At 41.5% G+C, this 17,425-nt stretch overlaps 1 protein-coding gene across 1 annotated transcript in view; it reads left to right on the top strand.

The window, feature by feature from the left end:
- The window catches only part of CASD1 (CAS1 domain containing 1), a 68,260-nt gene that overhangs the window by 47,052 nt on the left and 3,783 nt on the right, over positions 1-17,425 (top strand). The window contains exons 9-17 of the mRNA XM_006258453.4: positions 1,624-2,046; positions 2,504-2,593; positions 3,131-3,250; positions 5,127-5,283; positions 10,542-10,621; positions 12,219-12,320; positions 13,744-13,884; positions 14,426-14,503; positions 17,231-17,323. Of these exons, the coding sequence (XP_006258515.3) occupies positions 1,624-2,046; positions 2,504-2,593; positions 3,131-3,250; positions 5,127-5,283; positions 10,542-10,621; positions 12,219-12,320; positions 13,744-13,884; positions 14,426-14,503; positions 17,231-17,323 (1,284 nt within the window). The remainder of the gene's footprint in view (positions 1-1,623; positions 2,047-2,503; positions 2,594-3,130; positions 3,251-5,126; positions 5,284-10,541; positions 10,622-12,218; positions 12,321-13,743; positions 13,885-14,425; positions 14,504-17,230; positions 17,324-17,425) is intronic.

Here is a 17,425-nt window from a genome sequence, read left to right as displayed (position 1 = left end):
AGAGGTAGCTATGGGGTGGGCTACGGCCACCCCAAAATTCACCATAGCCTTCCCTCCCAGTGTTGCTGCTGCTGCCCGTCCTACCCTGGGTGCAGCCTCAGCCCAGCCCCCCTGCTGGGAAGAGGCCAGCTCCACCCCTGAGCCTGCGGCGGGCAGCCCGCCCTTTCACCACACACAAATCTGGGGGGCACATGCCCCCCCATGCCTCTCCCAGGGGTGCACACAGCAGTAGGAGTCTCCCCTCCTCTCCACCCCCTTTGCCTCTGGACAAGCTGCCTGCGGCTGCATTTCGCATCCCGCCCCACCCTGGCTGGGCAGAGCCTGCCCCAGCCCCACTCCCTTGTTTACTGTGGGGGGCCTCGATCTTCTCCCCCCCCATGCCCCTTCCCTCTCCCACATCCCTTCTCCCCACAGACTTACCAGCCGGACACTGCTTTCCAAGCTGCCAGGCTGCATTCCTGGCTGTGTGTGCGCTGTGGCTGCGCGCATCCATGCAGCATTTATCAGTGACATTATCAGTTACACCAGCCAAAAAAAGCTGATTGCCAATAATGTCAATTTTCCTTTTATCAGTGTTGATCCATTATGGACTGATATACCAGTGCATCTCTATTTTCATTTTTCCAAGTGATAAGATGCAGAGTATTTCCTTGATTCTCCATTTGGACCAATATCCTTTCTGAACACCCTACCCCCACTTTCTATTCATCTCAGTCCTTAGCTTTTAGTTCCTCCTGGGGCTCTTCTCAGTCCCTATTTTACTTTGAGAATGCCATGCCCCCAGCCTTCCTCCTTGGGGCCTTGTCCTCTTTCCCCGGGAGGCACTACAAAAGCTTGCTGTGCTCTATGTTGAGCTGCTTGCAGGTTCAGGACTCTACCATTTACTAAACTTTTCCAAGCTGTTTATAGAAACTTAACTCTGAAAACAACTCAGTTAATTGAGTTGCCTCCAGGTACAGCCATGGACCTATTAAGTCCTGAGGCTTCCATTAACCACTTACTTGGGTGAGGTTTATACAACATATAAGGAAGGTTGGATGGAATGTGGGGAGCCCTTCCTGGCGACCGTCCTTTGTATACACGCAACATGGACAAAGTTTATGTGGTTCTGTGCCAGGGCAAGAGTGAAGCAGGAGTGAGCTGTTGGGTCTATTAGTATGCAGATCAATCAACTGATTACCTTTTACATGCCCATGATTGATGCAAGAGTTTCTGCAACTTTGAGTCTGTATTAATGGTTGCAGGGCATCCTTGCCGCCGATCTGCAACTTGTGGTAAAAGAATTGCTTTCCATCTCGAATGGTTCCTCTAGAGAAGACCTTCCTAGATCTGCCTATTTGGATTGTGTTCAGCACCCATGATTTGGCTCTTGTTGTTCATCCAAAATTAATAAGAAAAATTTAGCCTGTATATTTAAATCAGGACAAGACGGATTATTTTCTTTCTGTCTCTATGAATGTAACTAGATACATGTAGACATTATAAATTGTTTAAATATAAAATATGAGGGAAATGCATGTCATTCCTTGTCAATATGTAATATAATTCAAGATAATCTTATTTGTTTGGGAATAATAGTTGCAACCAAAGACTGATAGCCAAAGATGCTCATGTCTTTGACAGAACGCAATGATTCTTATGAACGTCTGGTGTAACAAGATTATGAAGCCTATTGATGGTTCCTGCTGCCAGCCCCAGCCTCCCTTCACTCTGATACAGAAGCTAGCATTTTTCTTTTTTACTTTATCGATTATTGGATATTTAATTCTCAACTTAATTCATCGTAATAATCATCGGAAGAACAAACCATGCACCGATTTGGAAAGTGGAGAGGAGAAAAAACCTGCTATCAATATACCCATTTCTACTCTAGAGCTGCTTTTACAGTCCTTCTGCAAGTTAGGTCTAATCATGGCCTATTTCTATCTTTGTGACAGAGCAAATCTATTCATGAAGGAAAACAAATTTTATACACACTCCTTTTTCTTCATACCCATCATCTACATCTTGGTTTTGGGGGTTTTTTATACCGAAAACACCAAAGAGGTAAAGATCGTGCTGATATCACTTCCTGTGTAATTTAACAGTTTATGATTGTAATTGAATTATATTTTTAAATTGCTAACTGATTTAAGTCATATTTTCTAAAATGGATATAGCTGCTGCACTTGCATAGCTGCTGCGTATGGTAATTGAGTATTTTATGCACTATCTGGTGGTTAGGTATGACTGGCTTTTTCATACAAGAGTGCTGACATGCATTCTTGTTGATGAGGCTGTTAATAAATCTCATTCATCCACTGATGCCAATGAATCAGTTGTGTGTAGTTAAGTAGATTAACCACTAGTAAAGTAACGCCACTTACTTAGAAGGTTTTTTTTTTTTTAATACTTATATCAGTCTGCCCCTAAAGTGGTTTATTGTTTTGAACTTTCTCTCCTCATTTTATAGATGTTCGTTGTACTTGTTGGAATAGCAACACTCTTGTTTTGTTTTGCATAGACTAAGGTGTTAAATAGAGAACAGACAGATGAATGGAAAGGCTGGATGCAGCTTGTTATTTTGATTTATCATATCTCTGGAGCAAGCACTGTAAGTGATTGAATTTCATTTTTTTTATAATATATCATTTGGAGTCAGTGCTTTGAAGGAAAATATGTTTCTGCCACTTAACTTCAAGAAACTCATGTTCAAATATGTTAATATATTGACAGTTTACCCCTTTATAATCTTTTAGGGTTCTGAAAGCTTTCAAAGATGCCATTTTTTGAGAATTTGTTTTTTGGTGATGCCATTTTGCATCATATGTTTGGCAAAGAGAAGTGATTTGATTTCTTTTTTTCTTTCCCTTGATGCAGTTTATCCTTTGACCTTGTCTCTCTCAGGTTATAAAATCTCAATACATTTCAGGAAATATGGAAAGAGAACTTGCAGGAAAGAAATAGTAAATGGGGCATAATGTTTCTTAGTAAGTAGGTGTAAAGTGACATACAACTTTATGAAACGAGAGCAAGTCTAAAATACAGAAGAAGCTTTTCCCCTTGGGCCCCAATTTACTAAGAGTTGACAGCATAGACAAAAAAGAATTTCTGTGGGTCTGTGTAAAGAGCAAATTATTTTTCTCAACAGTTTTTGCCTGTGTACATGCACATTCGAGTTCTGGTTGCTGCATATCTGTTCCAAACAGGTTATGGGCATTTCTCGTACTTTTGGATAAAAGGAGACTTTGGAGTATACAGAGTGTTTCAGGTAGGAATAGATCATTCTTACTGTTTTTATACAGAAATATGCCTGCTTCCCAAAAATGAGATCAAAATAATTTTAGAGGAGGTTCACAAAACCAGCATGATCATTGTTCTTACCTAATCTGATTTGTTTAATCTGCTTAGATGACTGAAATTTGTACTGAGAAAATAGGTGACCCACTTAAATGTATCAGAGAAATAATAATAATGATTTAATGATTTCCTTTATTACTGTTGTTGTTTTTCACCTGGAACTGTTACAGTATCTAGTGATAAAGATAAACTAATGATGAAAGGACAAGGCTGGCACACAAGGGTCTTACCTAAATTAGCTGATTTAGATCTTCAGGTTTTTTTTCTTAGCCCAATTTTCCCTTGTCGATCTGTTTAGTGGTGGGTATTCTGGTTTAGAGGCTGCTAAAGTAGTTTTTATTGAATTTCTTTTATACAAATAGGTAAAACATTTGGCAAATCCAGATTGCTATTGCCTTGAAATGAAATCAATTTTTTCTCAGTATAAAAAGTTTTTTAAAAGAGTAATTGCATTTAGTAGTCCAGTATGGTAGATTAGTTGTTTCCAAGGCTGCAGATCCTAATTTGGAAGGACAAAACATTTTCATCTCTGCCTTGAATTTCAACTATTTTCATTTACTTAAGCTATAAAAGTTTTGGGATTCTGCATACGTGCTGGACCTATGTCTCTCACAGCTATTAAGAACCTGTTGAGTGGTTACTTGTAGTCATTAATGCTTTCTAAAGGCTGGTAGAGTGCTTGTCTTCCTTCACCTGGAAAGGAAATCAAGACCTGTTCTCTAACACTGCTATCCTTGTCATCTTATCTCTGACTTGTTTCTGAGCAAGAGCAGACTGGGAGAGGAGGTGGTGCTGGGAAATCTCTGGCTTCCCTTTGCTGTCTGAAACCTTTTTGTTATAAACAGTTCAATTCAGAAAATACAATTAGTGCCTAAATGACACATTTTTGTCACGATGATTAGACTTGTATTCAGTCATTTCATACCTAGACTTAGATGAATGACGCCTTACCCAGGGCTAAGTATTCCATTAGTTTCCCTGTCCTCCCTCTAAAAGGTTGGATTTTTAGGTAAATGGAGATGTTCACAGAAAGTATTGGTTTCCTTGAAAATTAATTTTGTTTCATCTGAAAAAAATGGACTTTTTTCATCTTTGGCCAGAAAGACTTTTGTCTTTCAGGCTTTAACTTCTCTGGTAAAAAGATGAAGTTCTTCAACAAGAGGATTTTTTTCCCTACCAGCTCTATTGGTTATTCTTTTAAAAAAGAAAGACTTGGTTCAGTTTGCTCAGAAGCCAATTGCTCCATTATAAAGAGGACTAGACAAAGCGTTCTCTCGTAGTAACTAGGGGAATCTACCAGGGAGTAAACTATAAATTAAAAATGTGACTGGTTTATCACTTTGACATCAAATATTGCCTTGGTTCAAACCACCACTGACCATCACTCTGCTGTACCTTGTTGCCATATAACACACAGTTTGAACAGTTGATTTAGTACGTGTCCATACTGTAGTCAGAAGTGCTGTTGCAGCAAAAGTGGGAGTCCCATGCTAGCTTTAACTTGGCTAGTTCAGATAACAAAAGTGAAAAAGTAAGCCTGGAAGACTTATACAGTCTCCACCAAAGTCCATGCCATCTCATTTTCAGTAATTGATACTGAAGTTAGCTAGGTTAAAACTAGGATGGGTATACCTACTGAAGCCTTCTGACTTCCTTAGACACCTATCAGAATTTCAACAAGAGTAGTATTGTTGGTTTTTAATGGTTTATAATGCATATAGTGTTACAATATAATTGGTTTTTTTCCTTTTAATCCTAAATAAAGAAAACCTTTTTCTCCCCAACAGGTTTTATTTCGTCTCAATTTCTTGGTTATGGTGTTATGCATAGTGATGGATCGACCTTACCAGTTCTATTACTTTGTTCCACTTGTCACTGTCTGGTTTATGATCATCTATGTTACATTAGTAGTATGGCCTCAGATAGTCCAGAAGAAAGCAAACGGTAAAATAAATATTGTTCTTTTCCGTTTGTAATACACACATTTATATCCTAATGTAATTAATTATTCATATGCAAAACTTTGTCAGAGGGTTTTAGTCTTGATTTGGCTATTTGAATAATAGAACTGAATTTTTAAATATGCTGAAGTCACCAGACATAGCACTTGGAAGGATACATTTCATTTGATATATTTTAGTGAAAACTATGACACATGGTAATTGAGCTTTCTTCTTGGAATATGCATTATAACTTTCAAAATTTGAGAAATGTATCTGATCTCTCTTCAAAAAATAATTGCTGAATGCATTTAAAACTTGCTCATAATTTTTTTTTTAAATAAGTGTTTCTTGAAACCTATTTAGTGTAGTTGTCAACCTTTCAAACTGAATTCACTGTCCTATAAACATGCTTTGTCCATAGAAAAGGTACAGTATAAAGAGTGCTTTTGCAAATTTCTGCCATTTTGTCCTACTAGGGTACCTCAGCTGTTTTTTTGAGGACCAATTCTCTCATGTCTGGCTGAGGATTGTTTCCATATTATTGCTGTTTCAATCTCAATCTTTTAGACACTGTTAAGGGTGATTCTAGATAAGGGATGCCATGCTCATCTGGCCCCAGGGGCTGGATGAAGTTTGCAGGACTGGTCTGTGGGCTGAATCAAGACCGACTTCTTTGTGCTGCATGCAGCATCTGCAGGCTGCACACTGAACGCATGTGCCAGTTCCTCTCCATGTGCTGCATGTGTCATGCAAGCTGGATGCAGTGCTGTATGCAGTGCCCCACCAGACTAGCCCTGTGTGTTGGCTGTGTAGGCTGTCCAGATTGGGACCCAGACTGTCGGTCCATGCTGGAGTCAGTGCTGGACCAACTCCCTGTGCTGCATGCAGCACCGGTTCCATCTCATGCACCACATGCACTTCAAGCCTCATGGTGGCTCCATGTGTCATGTACGTGGCCAGCCCTGGAGCCAGCACATGCTGCAAGTGGCATGGAGGCTTGGACCAGCCATGAGCACTGCAAGTGACATAGGGGGTCAGTCTGGTGTGTGTCTTGTATCTACTGCCCTGCCAAACTGGTCCTGTGCACTGGCTCTGGTAGGGTTTGATCTAGAGTTCAGGGCTAGTCCGGTGAATGCACCAGTTCTGACTCCATGTTACGTTCAGTGCTGTGTCTAGCCTGTGTCCCCCGTGCGTCATGCGGGATTGGTCCACAGCTGTATGATCCCATGTGGATCATGCAGTTCTACAGGCTAGCTCCAGTCGACATTTGACACGCCTTTTCTAGATATACTGGCCCAAGTGCAACTCCTCTTTTTGCAGGTAAGTGCCACTTAAACAGCTGACTTCAGCTATGTAAGAGATATTGTGAGCCACTGAAGCTGATTTTTAGATGTTACGTACCCTGCACAACTCATTGGATCCTTCTGAGCATTTAATAATGGTGTACTACAGCCACTTGTGCTCTGTTGTTAATCTTATTTCACTGATATAGGCATGTGCAGGTCTCAGACATGGTAGTCACAGAAAAATTATGATTAGCAACTGTGATATCAAATGAGGAAGAGAACCCCCTATCCTCCCCTTCCCACGTTTTAATACAATAGGTTAGTGGTTTGGATGCATATCCAGGGAGTTAGAGACCCAAGTTGAAGGACCCATTCACCCAGAGAGGGGGTTTGAAATTACATCTCCCACAACCTAGCAAAGTGCCCTAGTAATTAACCCATGGGCTGCGTTTCCAAGAATACCTTTCTATTGAAGCTGACCCACTGGACAGACAAGGGGGGAAGATGCCAGCAAGCCAGAAAGAGGGTGTCTTATTAAAATAGATCCTGCTGTGAACAGAAGGAGCACTGAGTTCCAGTGGGGCAGAATCTATCCCATTGATGTCTCTCCTTTTTGTCCACTTCCTATTAAATGCAAACTGCAGAAATGCCACTGGGGCATTTGGACAGTAATAAAATTTGGACAACTGAGGTATGGGAATGAAAGGAGCAGTCCCTGTGACTGGCCCAGGCAAGATACTGCCTCTCAATGACCACCATTCAGCTTTGGAATATTAAAAATAAATATGCCCTGGACTCAATTTAAACATTAGCTTATTTTACCTAACAGATGCCGTTTAGAATTTTACAGCCCAGCTTCTTTTCCACCTGTCAGGTATTTAAGGATTCAGCTTCTGCTCATCACAACATTGCTCATCCCTCTCAGAAAAGCAGTCCTTGCCTGCCCTTTGAGAGAATTGGGGCTCTAATATTCTTACAAAGTCTGATTCTGTTCTGCCCCAGGAAGGCTTATCCCATCAGAAAGCAGCCTTTGGTGCCTACAAAGTAAATAAGCACTAAGCAATGGGCCTGTGCAAATAGGGGAGTATTCAATTCAGGTTTGGCCGGTTCGGAGGACAGTGATTCGATTCGGATCACTGTCCTGAATTGATTCAGCTGAATTGGCTTCAGAAGATTCAATGCTGATTTAGAGAGATTCGGTGATTCAGATTGGCCGGGGAGAGGCAGGCACAGCCGGGCAGCTGCAGGTTTTCCCACAGCTCCTCCGACTGTGCCTGTCTCTCCCCGGGTGGGGGAAGCCGCAAGAGAAGCTCCCATGGCTGTCCTGGTCAGCCCCAGCCCCAGCCTAGCCCCAGCACTGTTTGTTTTTTGGTTTTTTTTTAAGTCCCGCACTCACTGGCTGCAGGAACAGTGATTGGGGCCTCTGGGTATTTGTGGAAGAACCCCCCCCACTGCGTGGGTGGGGCAGCAAGGATCACCATCCCCCTCAGCCTGGCACCCACGCAACAGCTGCCCCATGGCATGGGTGCAGTGCAGCTCGGCAGGGTGCCACGTGCTGCCTGGGAGCTGGGGCCGCTGGGGCTGAGCACTCCGAGGCTCCGGCCTGAATCTCCCTGAACATTCCCCCCCCCGTTCCCAGTTCGATTCCCCAGTTCCCTGATCTTTCCCCCAGCTGTCTGAGACTTCCCCCAGCTCTTCTTAGGGGTGCAGGCTCCTGGTGGATTTGGGATGACAGCAGGCTGCTCCCGTGCCTCATGACCAACTCCTCCAGTGCCTCGTGACCACCATGGTATAGACTACTCAGCAGTATGAGGCCAACATAAGCTTTTAGCTCTCTTTTGTCCTGCTTTTTCCGCTTCTTTCTATTTTCAGGATGTCTAGCATTCCACTCTTTGAATCTTCTTTCTGCGTCTGTTTGTTTCTCTTATGATAACAGTCAGGATATTTTGTGAGAGAAACAGGTGGAACGTTTCCACCACCGTGTCTTTATTACTTTCTCTTGTTAGCCCAGCACTTTCATGGACCATGTCCTTGGCTGTTCTCCGATGATGTATTAGCTGTGGACTTTTTTACCATGCTCTGCCATTCCTTCCTCTAACGGTGTCATCATCTGCAATGTTTTATGCGGGTGGTAGTGGTTCTGCTCCACATCCTGCTGTAGCTCTCCACGGTCTTCTACAGCAGCCCGCAGGCTGGTCCTCTTCCCTTTCCCACTGGAAGTGTTGGCATCACTTCTGCTTGTGACACCAACTCCTCCTCATCTGAGTTGGATGAAGCTTCTATAGACACATGGTCTTCTTGCTCTGAACAATCTCCCGTGTCTGGAACAAAGTCAGCATCTTCCCTGCCTTGGGATAAGATTTCATCAGTGGATGTGTCACTGTCATCCCCAGTTACCTGTGCAAGACAGGCTTCAGCACTGAATATGTGCTGCTTTCTCATCCTGGACTGCAGAAAAAAAAGAAAAAAATGATTACTGCTGAATGCGTATAAATAACAATCAAAGACAAGCTGTCACAAGCAATTCCACCCTGCCCTATGGCAGCGAAGGTAGCACCCTCTCCTCCTCTGCACAGAAGCTAGAGACCAGCACATCCACCCTTTGCAGGCAAGCCAAATGTGGGTGGATGCTGGTTGGAAACCACACATGCAGGGGCTTAGTGAGAGCAGGTAAAAGGGGTATTTTTTGGGGGGGGGGGGGGCGGGGTGTCAAGCCCTTACCATTGAAGAGGACTTCATAATGTATGCTGTATTGCTGTATGATGTGCTATTTCTTCTCTGCTGTCCCTCTGCTCTCTCTTCTCATGGGCAGGTGAGGTAGAGTTTTGCCCTTTCTTAACATACAAGCTAGTTTGCCCTACCTTTGTTGGAAGTGAGGACAAGGAGCAGAGGTGGATTTGGGTGTGACAAAGGGGTTTTGTTTGTTTGTTTTTGTATTTTGGCAAAGGACAGGGTGTTTTGATGACCTTGCAGCTTGCAAACAAAGTGGTTAGCAAAAGGGATTACCACTTCTTCTGCAAAAGCAGAGTGGAGGATGGCCATCCATTAGTTACCATGGATACCTTAAGTGGACATAAATGAGGTGTGAATGAATGCTGACCTTTCAGATGTATCCACCCAAAGTGGCCAAACAGGCCTAGGCCTGTCATTTATACAGATATTGCATTGGGGTAACAGTTTACCCCAATGTGTTAACATGGGCTTGGGATAAGTTATTACCCCATATGGAAAAACACATTCATGCTTGGGGTAACATGTTACCCTGGGCAGTTTTTCATCCATAGAGAACGAACTATTCATGTAAGCTGGCTAGAACAGTTTGCTCTCTGTGGATGAGAGCAAACTATTGCTCTCATCCACAGCAATAGTTGTGTTCAACAGTTGTGCTCAATGGTAATTTGGCTGTTCTTTGGGAATATTGTGCACTGTGGTGCCAGTGACAATGTCATAAAAAGAAATTTTTTTAGAATTAATTTACTTTAGGATATTGCACAAAAGATGTGTCTGGGGTTAGGAAATTACCACATGGGAACGTATGAAGGTTAAAGTCCTGTTTCCTTCTGTAGGGCGTAATATTGTTTATTGTCCTGTTTCCTTTCTGTCCTGTTTGTTGATTTTGTCCTGTTTCCTTTTGTAGGGCTAAATATTGTTGGATATGTGGACACCAATAGTTTAAGCCAATGGAAGTTGTTTATCCAGAAATAGAAAAATTTGTGAATTTAGTGACTTTGAATGTTTGTGTTTTAGATTTGACTTCAAATCAAACTGAAAGAACTAAATTACAGTGTTTAAACAACAGCAAAATGTTACTGATTAATATCTGGATTCATATATAGATTAATATCTGGACTGTGTGTGTGTAAATAAAATACAGTATATCTGTACTCTGTAGTTAATGACAACTTTATATATTTGTCATTGTTTTTGTCTTTAAATAATAAATATTGCATTGTTATTTTTCATTTTCCCACAGGCAACTGCTTCTGGCACTTCGGCTTACTGCTGAAACTAATTTGCTTACTCATGTGTATATATTTTCTGTCATATTCTCAGGTTTGTAAGCACTACATATTATATCCTGTGTATTGAGCTTTTGAATGCTGCTTAGGATAGATAGAACACTGATCAGTTTTCTGTAATGTATGGGAATAGCGGGGTGGGGAAATGGAACATTTCAGTGTCTCCTTTCTATAACTGGTTTTGCATGGGACACTAGACATTTCAGTATTTTTTGATGCACAGTATTTTTTGATTTTTTTGCATACACTTTGGGTTTTATTTCTTAGTACTTATCTTAAAAGTGGTGTTTCTGACAGTGTTATATATATTTAAAGTGCAGCTTTACTTTATTTTGGTAGTCATCAAAGATGACCCAAAGTCATCAAAGATATGTGCGTGAAATTACACTTTTATTGTTACACCTGTCTGCTCTATTTTTAACAAGGTCTGCCTGTCCAGTTGATTGGGGAAAAGGATGCATATTTTGTTACAATTAGCATGCTGTGCGCACACCCAGGTGAGGCATGGGGGAGCCATGTGCCTCCTGAGAATTTGTGCACAGAGCAAGGGTGGGCTGCCCACTGCAGACTTGGGGCCAGGGGCTGCACCAGTCTCTTCCCGGTGATGGGGCAGGCTCAGTGGCATAGAGCAGACAGTGGCGGCTCTAGGAGTAAGCCATCCCTCCCAGTGTGACCACCACCCACCCCACATAACTGAGCCTGCCCTGCCCCGCCACTGAAAAGAGGCCAGTGCAGCCCCTGGCTCTGAGCCCCCAGTACACAGCCTGCCCTTGCCCTTTGCATAAGTCCATGGGGGCACATGCCCCCTCCACCCCCATGCCTCCCACTGGAGGTGTGCACAGCATTTAAGAGCCGCCCACCTCCTTGCACCCCTTTCCCCAACCCCATACCCCCTGGACAAGCCACCTGCACTCTGTCCTGCTCCTGGCCCCAGGGTCAAATTCACTTTTACACTTTTTGGAAGTCATCTATTGCACACTTTAGATGCATGGTGCTGTGTGCTTTTGGGAGAGTGGCAAATGCTATTAGTTTGTATTGGATCACAAGGGTGTTGTGTTGCAAACTGCCAATGAGGTCTGTGCCGAACTGTAGACCTGTTATTGAGTGATTATGTGGAGCATAACTAGGGGAGTGAACCTCATTGAATGTTAGACTTCCCTTTTAGTGCTGAGGAGTCAGAAAAGAAGTATGGGAAGAAGTCCTAAATTGTGAGCTTTTCTTTTTTCTTTTTTTAACTTGTTTCCCCCAAAGGCCCCCCTCAACCAAACAAACAACCTTTTTCTATTAGTTTTAAACATAGATACTCTGATTTTCCTGTAAAGTTTCCATTTCTTCTGGTGCGTGTCTCCATTTAAACCCATCAGGAAAAATGGGTATGAAGAAGGAAGAGAGTACAGAGGCTGTTGTCAATGAAAAACCAAGAGGAAAATGTCATTGTTTTTAGAAAACTGTTTAATAAATGGTTATTAGCATCAAGTAAACCTTAAACAGGACTTCTGTCATGATGCACAGCCTCTCCAAGATCAGGCCAGTTAAACTGGTAGAGGGGTAGAGCAGTAATAAAAGATATTAAATTTTAAAAATGGGTCTTATGTTAGCATTAACATTTTTTCCATATTTGTTTTTTACAGGGTGCATTTGAGAAGATATTTTCTCTGTGGCCATTGTCCAAGTGTTTTGAGCTGAATGGAAATGTCTATGAATGGTGGTTTAGATGGAAGTTAGACCGCTATGTATGTAATGATTTCATGAATTAAATATAATTTTGTGTGTTTTGAGAAGTATTCTTGAAAAACTGATGTGAAAAACACTTTCCCCTCTTTCTCTGGATGGAGGAGGAATTAAAAGTTCCAGCTTATGGTTTGTTGTAAGAACAAGCAGCATCAATTTTTTGCTTCTGCACGTGTCTATGAAACTATGAAGAAAGGCCCCTGACTTGCTGATAATGGTAACCTTTTTATAAAGCATTCCTAAACAGGGCTCTGCATATTTGGTTTCGTTTCGCACTGAAATTCCTAACTTCTTTGGCCCTCCAGCACTGATATTCTTCAGAAAATTAAAATTGATTCAAACAGCCTCAAATAAATGTTATTTTAAAAAAATCTCAATAGAAACTCCAAGGAAATGTTAATTATCATGATTAATCTAAATAAGGAGTGTCCATGAGAATGCTGCACTGCTAAAATCAGAGTATTTTACTTTGTACATAGCACATTTATGCTACTGTTATCTTTTTGTTCATTCTGTATTTAAAATTCTGTGTGTGTAAACTGGTTTGCCCGCTCCCTTTGGAATTCTTTCTTCCCCGCAGCCTTGGGTGGTTGGAAAGGAAGAATTGTATTCCCTCCTCTCTGTAGTGCCTTGTCTGGGTACTTGGAGGAGGAGGTGAGGTCAGAGCATTTGTCCATTAACCTCGCAACAAATTACCTGCTTGTTGTGACGGTGTGAAACAGCCTGTAGATTCTTTTCTCTCTCTATTGGGTGGTCTCTGATTAATCAGTCATATGCTTTCTCCCTGCTGCAACTTTTTATTAGTAAGTCCTTTAAATACACTAGTGCACTTTTGAAACTCCAAATCTCACTTGTTTCATAGCTGTGAAGCTCACAGTGGGCTCTGGAGAGCACATAGAGGAAGTTCCAAAATACCAAAGAAGTCATTAAAAATGAAAACAAGCAACAGCAGCAAGACCTACAGCCTGTTGTTAGCTAGCGAGGGAATAACATCATAACATTCTTTTCTCCAACTGGAAAATCCTACGTCTATAAGACGAGAGTTCTCATGATGCCTCTTTCAGAAGTTTGTACCTGCTGAGTTGATGGAGATCCAGAGAGAGACCTTTTAAAAGCCTATTTTCCGTAACAGAAGCTGTTTCCAAAGTAACGTATGGGATTCTGATCAGTGGTATCTAATGGTGTTTGAAATGTGAATGTCATATCCAAATGTTCACTGAACCATTAGTAAGAGTAATATTTCTGAAATGAACACACTTTAATTCTTGTTAAGGTCTGGTGAGTGTTTTGTTTTTAATATTGTAGCAAGAACAAGAGCTCTTCTCACTTGGGCTTTGATGCTACAAATCCCCTATACTTCATTACAAGGTATTTGCACCTGCAGCTTAACAGCCACGTCTGAAGAACTGTTCTGTTCTTTTGCAGGTTGTCTTTCATGGCATGTTGTTTGCTTTTATCTACCTGGCGTTACAGAAGCGACAGGTGCTTTCAGAGGGGAAAGGCGAGCCTCTCTTCTCCAACAGAGTTTCAAATGTTTTATTATTTATTTCAGTGGTTTCCTTTTTGGTAAGTCCACACTCTTATATCATCTGTGTGTTGTGGAGAGTCCTTGTCCAGGTGGCCAGCTTTCGGGAGAACATCTTGCTTAGTAGTAGGTGGACTTGTTCTTCAGAAAGGATGTTCTTGGTTTGCAGAAGTTTGTTTCAACTGTGTTTTATAGATAGCCTCCATCTATGCAGCCCCCAAACATTCACTGGCCTCTTTTGCTTTGTAGGTTTAAATGTTCTCTGATTTGATTATAAAGGATGCTAATCTTAATTAGAATAAAATGGTAGATGATATAGACATAGAAAGATAGACATGAAAAGAGCTGATGACTAAGTGTGATCAACAAATTGTCAGCAGTCTTAGAGTACAAATGATTGTATTGATCAGGTGCAAAGACAGTTTGAGAAACACAAAACTGCACAGAAAAAATAAAACATCTGTCCTCCCTATCACCACATGACACCATTGCTGCAATTGTAACGTCAAAATAGTTTATTCTGTTGTAATATTTTTAAGTACTGGCTTTGTGAAGACTGAGATGTATATTTATCTCTTTCAGACCTACTCTATCTGGGCTAGTAGCTGTAAAAATAAAACTGAGTGCAATGAACTGCATCCTTCTGTTTCTGTGGTGCAGGTAATTGCTCACGAAATCTAGTTTCTTAGAACATTTTAATATAATGTGTGTCTTAATCCTTAACTGAAGATGATCAACTTTTGTTTTAACTTATGGAATGAAGTAGAAAAAAGACTGCATTATTGATTGTGTTACCTTGTTTCTTTAACACTTTATAGCTGCTCTGGCTATAACTATTGTAGTATGTGTACATAGTAATACCAGCCCTGATAAATATAAATATACCAAGTAAAAGAGTATTAAAAGTATAAAACATGTATGCACATGGCACATACACTAATTAAACATTGGTATATACCATATCTACTCAAATACAAGATGAGGCTTTACCCCCCCCCCAATCAGCATGAGGGAAAAAGCTTTTCATCTTACATTTGCATACACAGAAATTGCATTAAATATATTGTCTGTCTTTGAACTACTGCTAAAAGCAGTATGTGCTTAGTAATGGAAACCAACTATGAAGGTGATTAAACGCAGCCAACACTGAGCTTGACTATAAGTACGTGGCCTATATCGGGCAAACATGCTGACAGGAAACGTTTTTGCTTTTGCTTTTTGGCCCTTAAAAAAAAATTTTTAAAAAATGGGCAGGTGTTCCCTCCACAGGGAACTGGTGCTGGGCCTGGAGGTACTGTGACATTGAGCCAGCATGGGGAGGGCCAGAGCCAGCCCTTACACCTTTCGTTTAGTGCCAAAAATGCTTGGGGGCATTTACACATGCTCTGATGCAATTAATTGAGTCTGCCATAGCATTCTAATAAGAATGATACAGCATGCTGCAGCACCTCATGTATTCGCTATCCCATGTTTCAAAATGGCAGCGGGGGCACTTTAAATAAAGCTCATTCACTGAGCTTTAGTTAACACTGTTGCTACCGTTTTGAAACACAGGACACTAAATACATAAAACACTAGGCATTTTAATTCAAGCAGCTTCTGAGAGGTGCTCTCATTTTAAAATGCGTCCCTCTCTGCCCCGGAGCACATGTACAGGTACCCATTTATCTTAACCAATAGGCAGAAATGGTGATGGGAACCTACCACAAGGAAAGGCCGGTACAGCCCGTCTGGATAAGATATATGGTAGTGTCTAGGGATGTAAATAGTGTTTAAAAAAATTATTCATTTAACCTGGCTCCCAGAGCCCTTTGACTGTGGGGAGAGGGGGAGAAGAGGCAAGCCCATACAGATAACAGCTTATGTGAAGCCTTGCGCTGGGAGGAAGGGAGCACCAATGTATGAGCAATTAATTGCTTGCTTGATGAGTCATTAGGCTGCTTACTGTTTTCCTGTTAGGTTATAGCTGCTAGTACCCCTCCCCTGTCCCTTTTTCCTCCCTCCCACCTGCCTTGCTGCCTTCTGATTCCTGCTGGTGCACTGCACAGCTTCATTTCCCCCTTCCCTGCCAGTCTGTGCCCACCCCAAGCTAAAGGATATACACGGTTATCATTGCACTTATTGGTTAAACGATTAATTGTTTAACTTTCCACATCCCTAGTAGTGTGCACTGAGCACAATCCCCCTCAGCAACTACTCTATTTCAAGTCATGGTGAACCACTACCCTTGAATACATTTTTACTTCCTCTTCACTCCCACAGTTTTGCTGCCACCTTTCTTTCTCATTTCCAATTATTCCTGTTTCTTCACCAGTCTTAACTGTCTAGGAAATATCAACAAACAGGGCCTCAACCTTTTCACCCCTCTGTTGTTCCCTCTCAGCCTGTTGCATGTGTTTAGTATAGCCCCACCCTCCATCAGGTAAAGCTGGACCAAGTTGCTCTGTGCCTCATCTGCATATAAATTTTTAGAGGATCCTGGGACTCATGAGAAGAACACCTGGTTACAATCATGAGTGGGGGGCTAATTAGCACATAGATCCTTGTTGGGGGAAAGGGGTGCTGTATCTGGAGTATACACACATACTGAGCACTGCTGAGCTGTGGGGTCAGAATGGCTTGAAATGCTGCTGACTCTGCTGGGGCTCAGCCCAATAAACTATTCAGTAAACCATGAGCCTTTTGGTTTTGAACTAGTATTATTTAGTTTGTACCATATATAAGTAGGTGCCAAAGTGGTACTTAAAACTGTTTATGGAGTACCTGTGCTAAAACTTGCAGCAGTTTCAGAAAAGGTAAAATGCATCAATTCTGGATGAACTTAAGTCTATGGGTACTGTATGCAAATTTAAAGATCATTTTTTTCACATGTGCTCTTCATGTCCATATGTTCAGAGAGAGCAGGGTCTGACAGTAAAGAGGGGCAGAAGGGCTGCAGGGGGGAAAAGTTGTGAGGGGAGAGGGCAGGGGGGCTAATAGACCTCCTTCCCCCTCTCCCCCAGATATATTTTCCCTGATGCATCAATAGGAGGGGGACAAATTCAAGGCAAACTTCCAATAATTAGATTCTGTACCTGGAAAATTATGTCAAATTTATAAATTTTCCATATATAAAATCTGTGTATTGGGGTGTCAGCTTATTATCAGGGTCATCTTATATTTGAGTGAATACATAATATGGACCTGGCCCCTTAAACACTGAGGCATCACAGATTCACAGAAGCTTAGGACTAGAAGAGTTGAATTTATTACGTGCGTAAAGGGTTACACATTGAGGCCTAGATTATTACACATCTTATTTCAAGTATTTTTTACAGTGTCTAATAAATGTATCATTTTCCTGGTGAATGTCTAAACTGTTTCTGTGATACCTTGTCCTTTTTTCAGATTTTAGCTTTCATCCTCATCAGGAACATTCCTGGATATATCCGTTCTGTATATAGCTCATTCTTTGCCTGGTTTGGTAAAATATCTTTGGAGGTGAGTAGAGCGATTATTGATACAGTGATGATGCAGTTGAGAGCTTTGAAATAGTGGATTTATGAAGTTTATTTTAATATAATGCAAAAATGGCAAACAAGT

Source organism: Alligator mississippiensis, chromosome 5 (genome assembly GCF_030867095.1).
Source record: "Alligator mississippiensis isolate rAllMis1 chromosome 5, rAllMis1, whole genome shotgun sequence".
Taxonomy (NCBI): Eukaryota; Metazoa; Chordata; order Crocodylia; family Alligatoridae; genus Alligator; species Alligator mississippiensis.
This window is presented reverse-complemented; position numbering and strand designations above follow the sequence as displayed.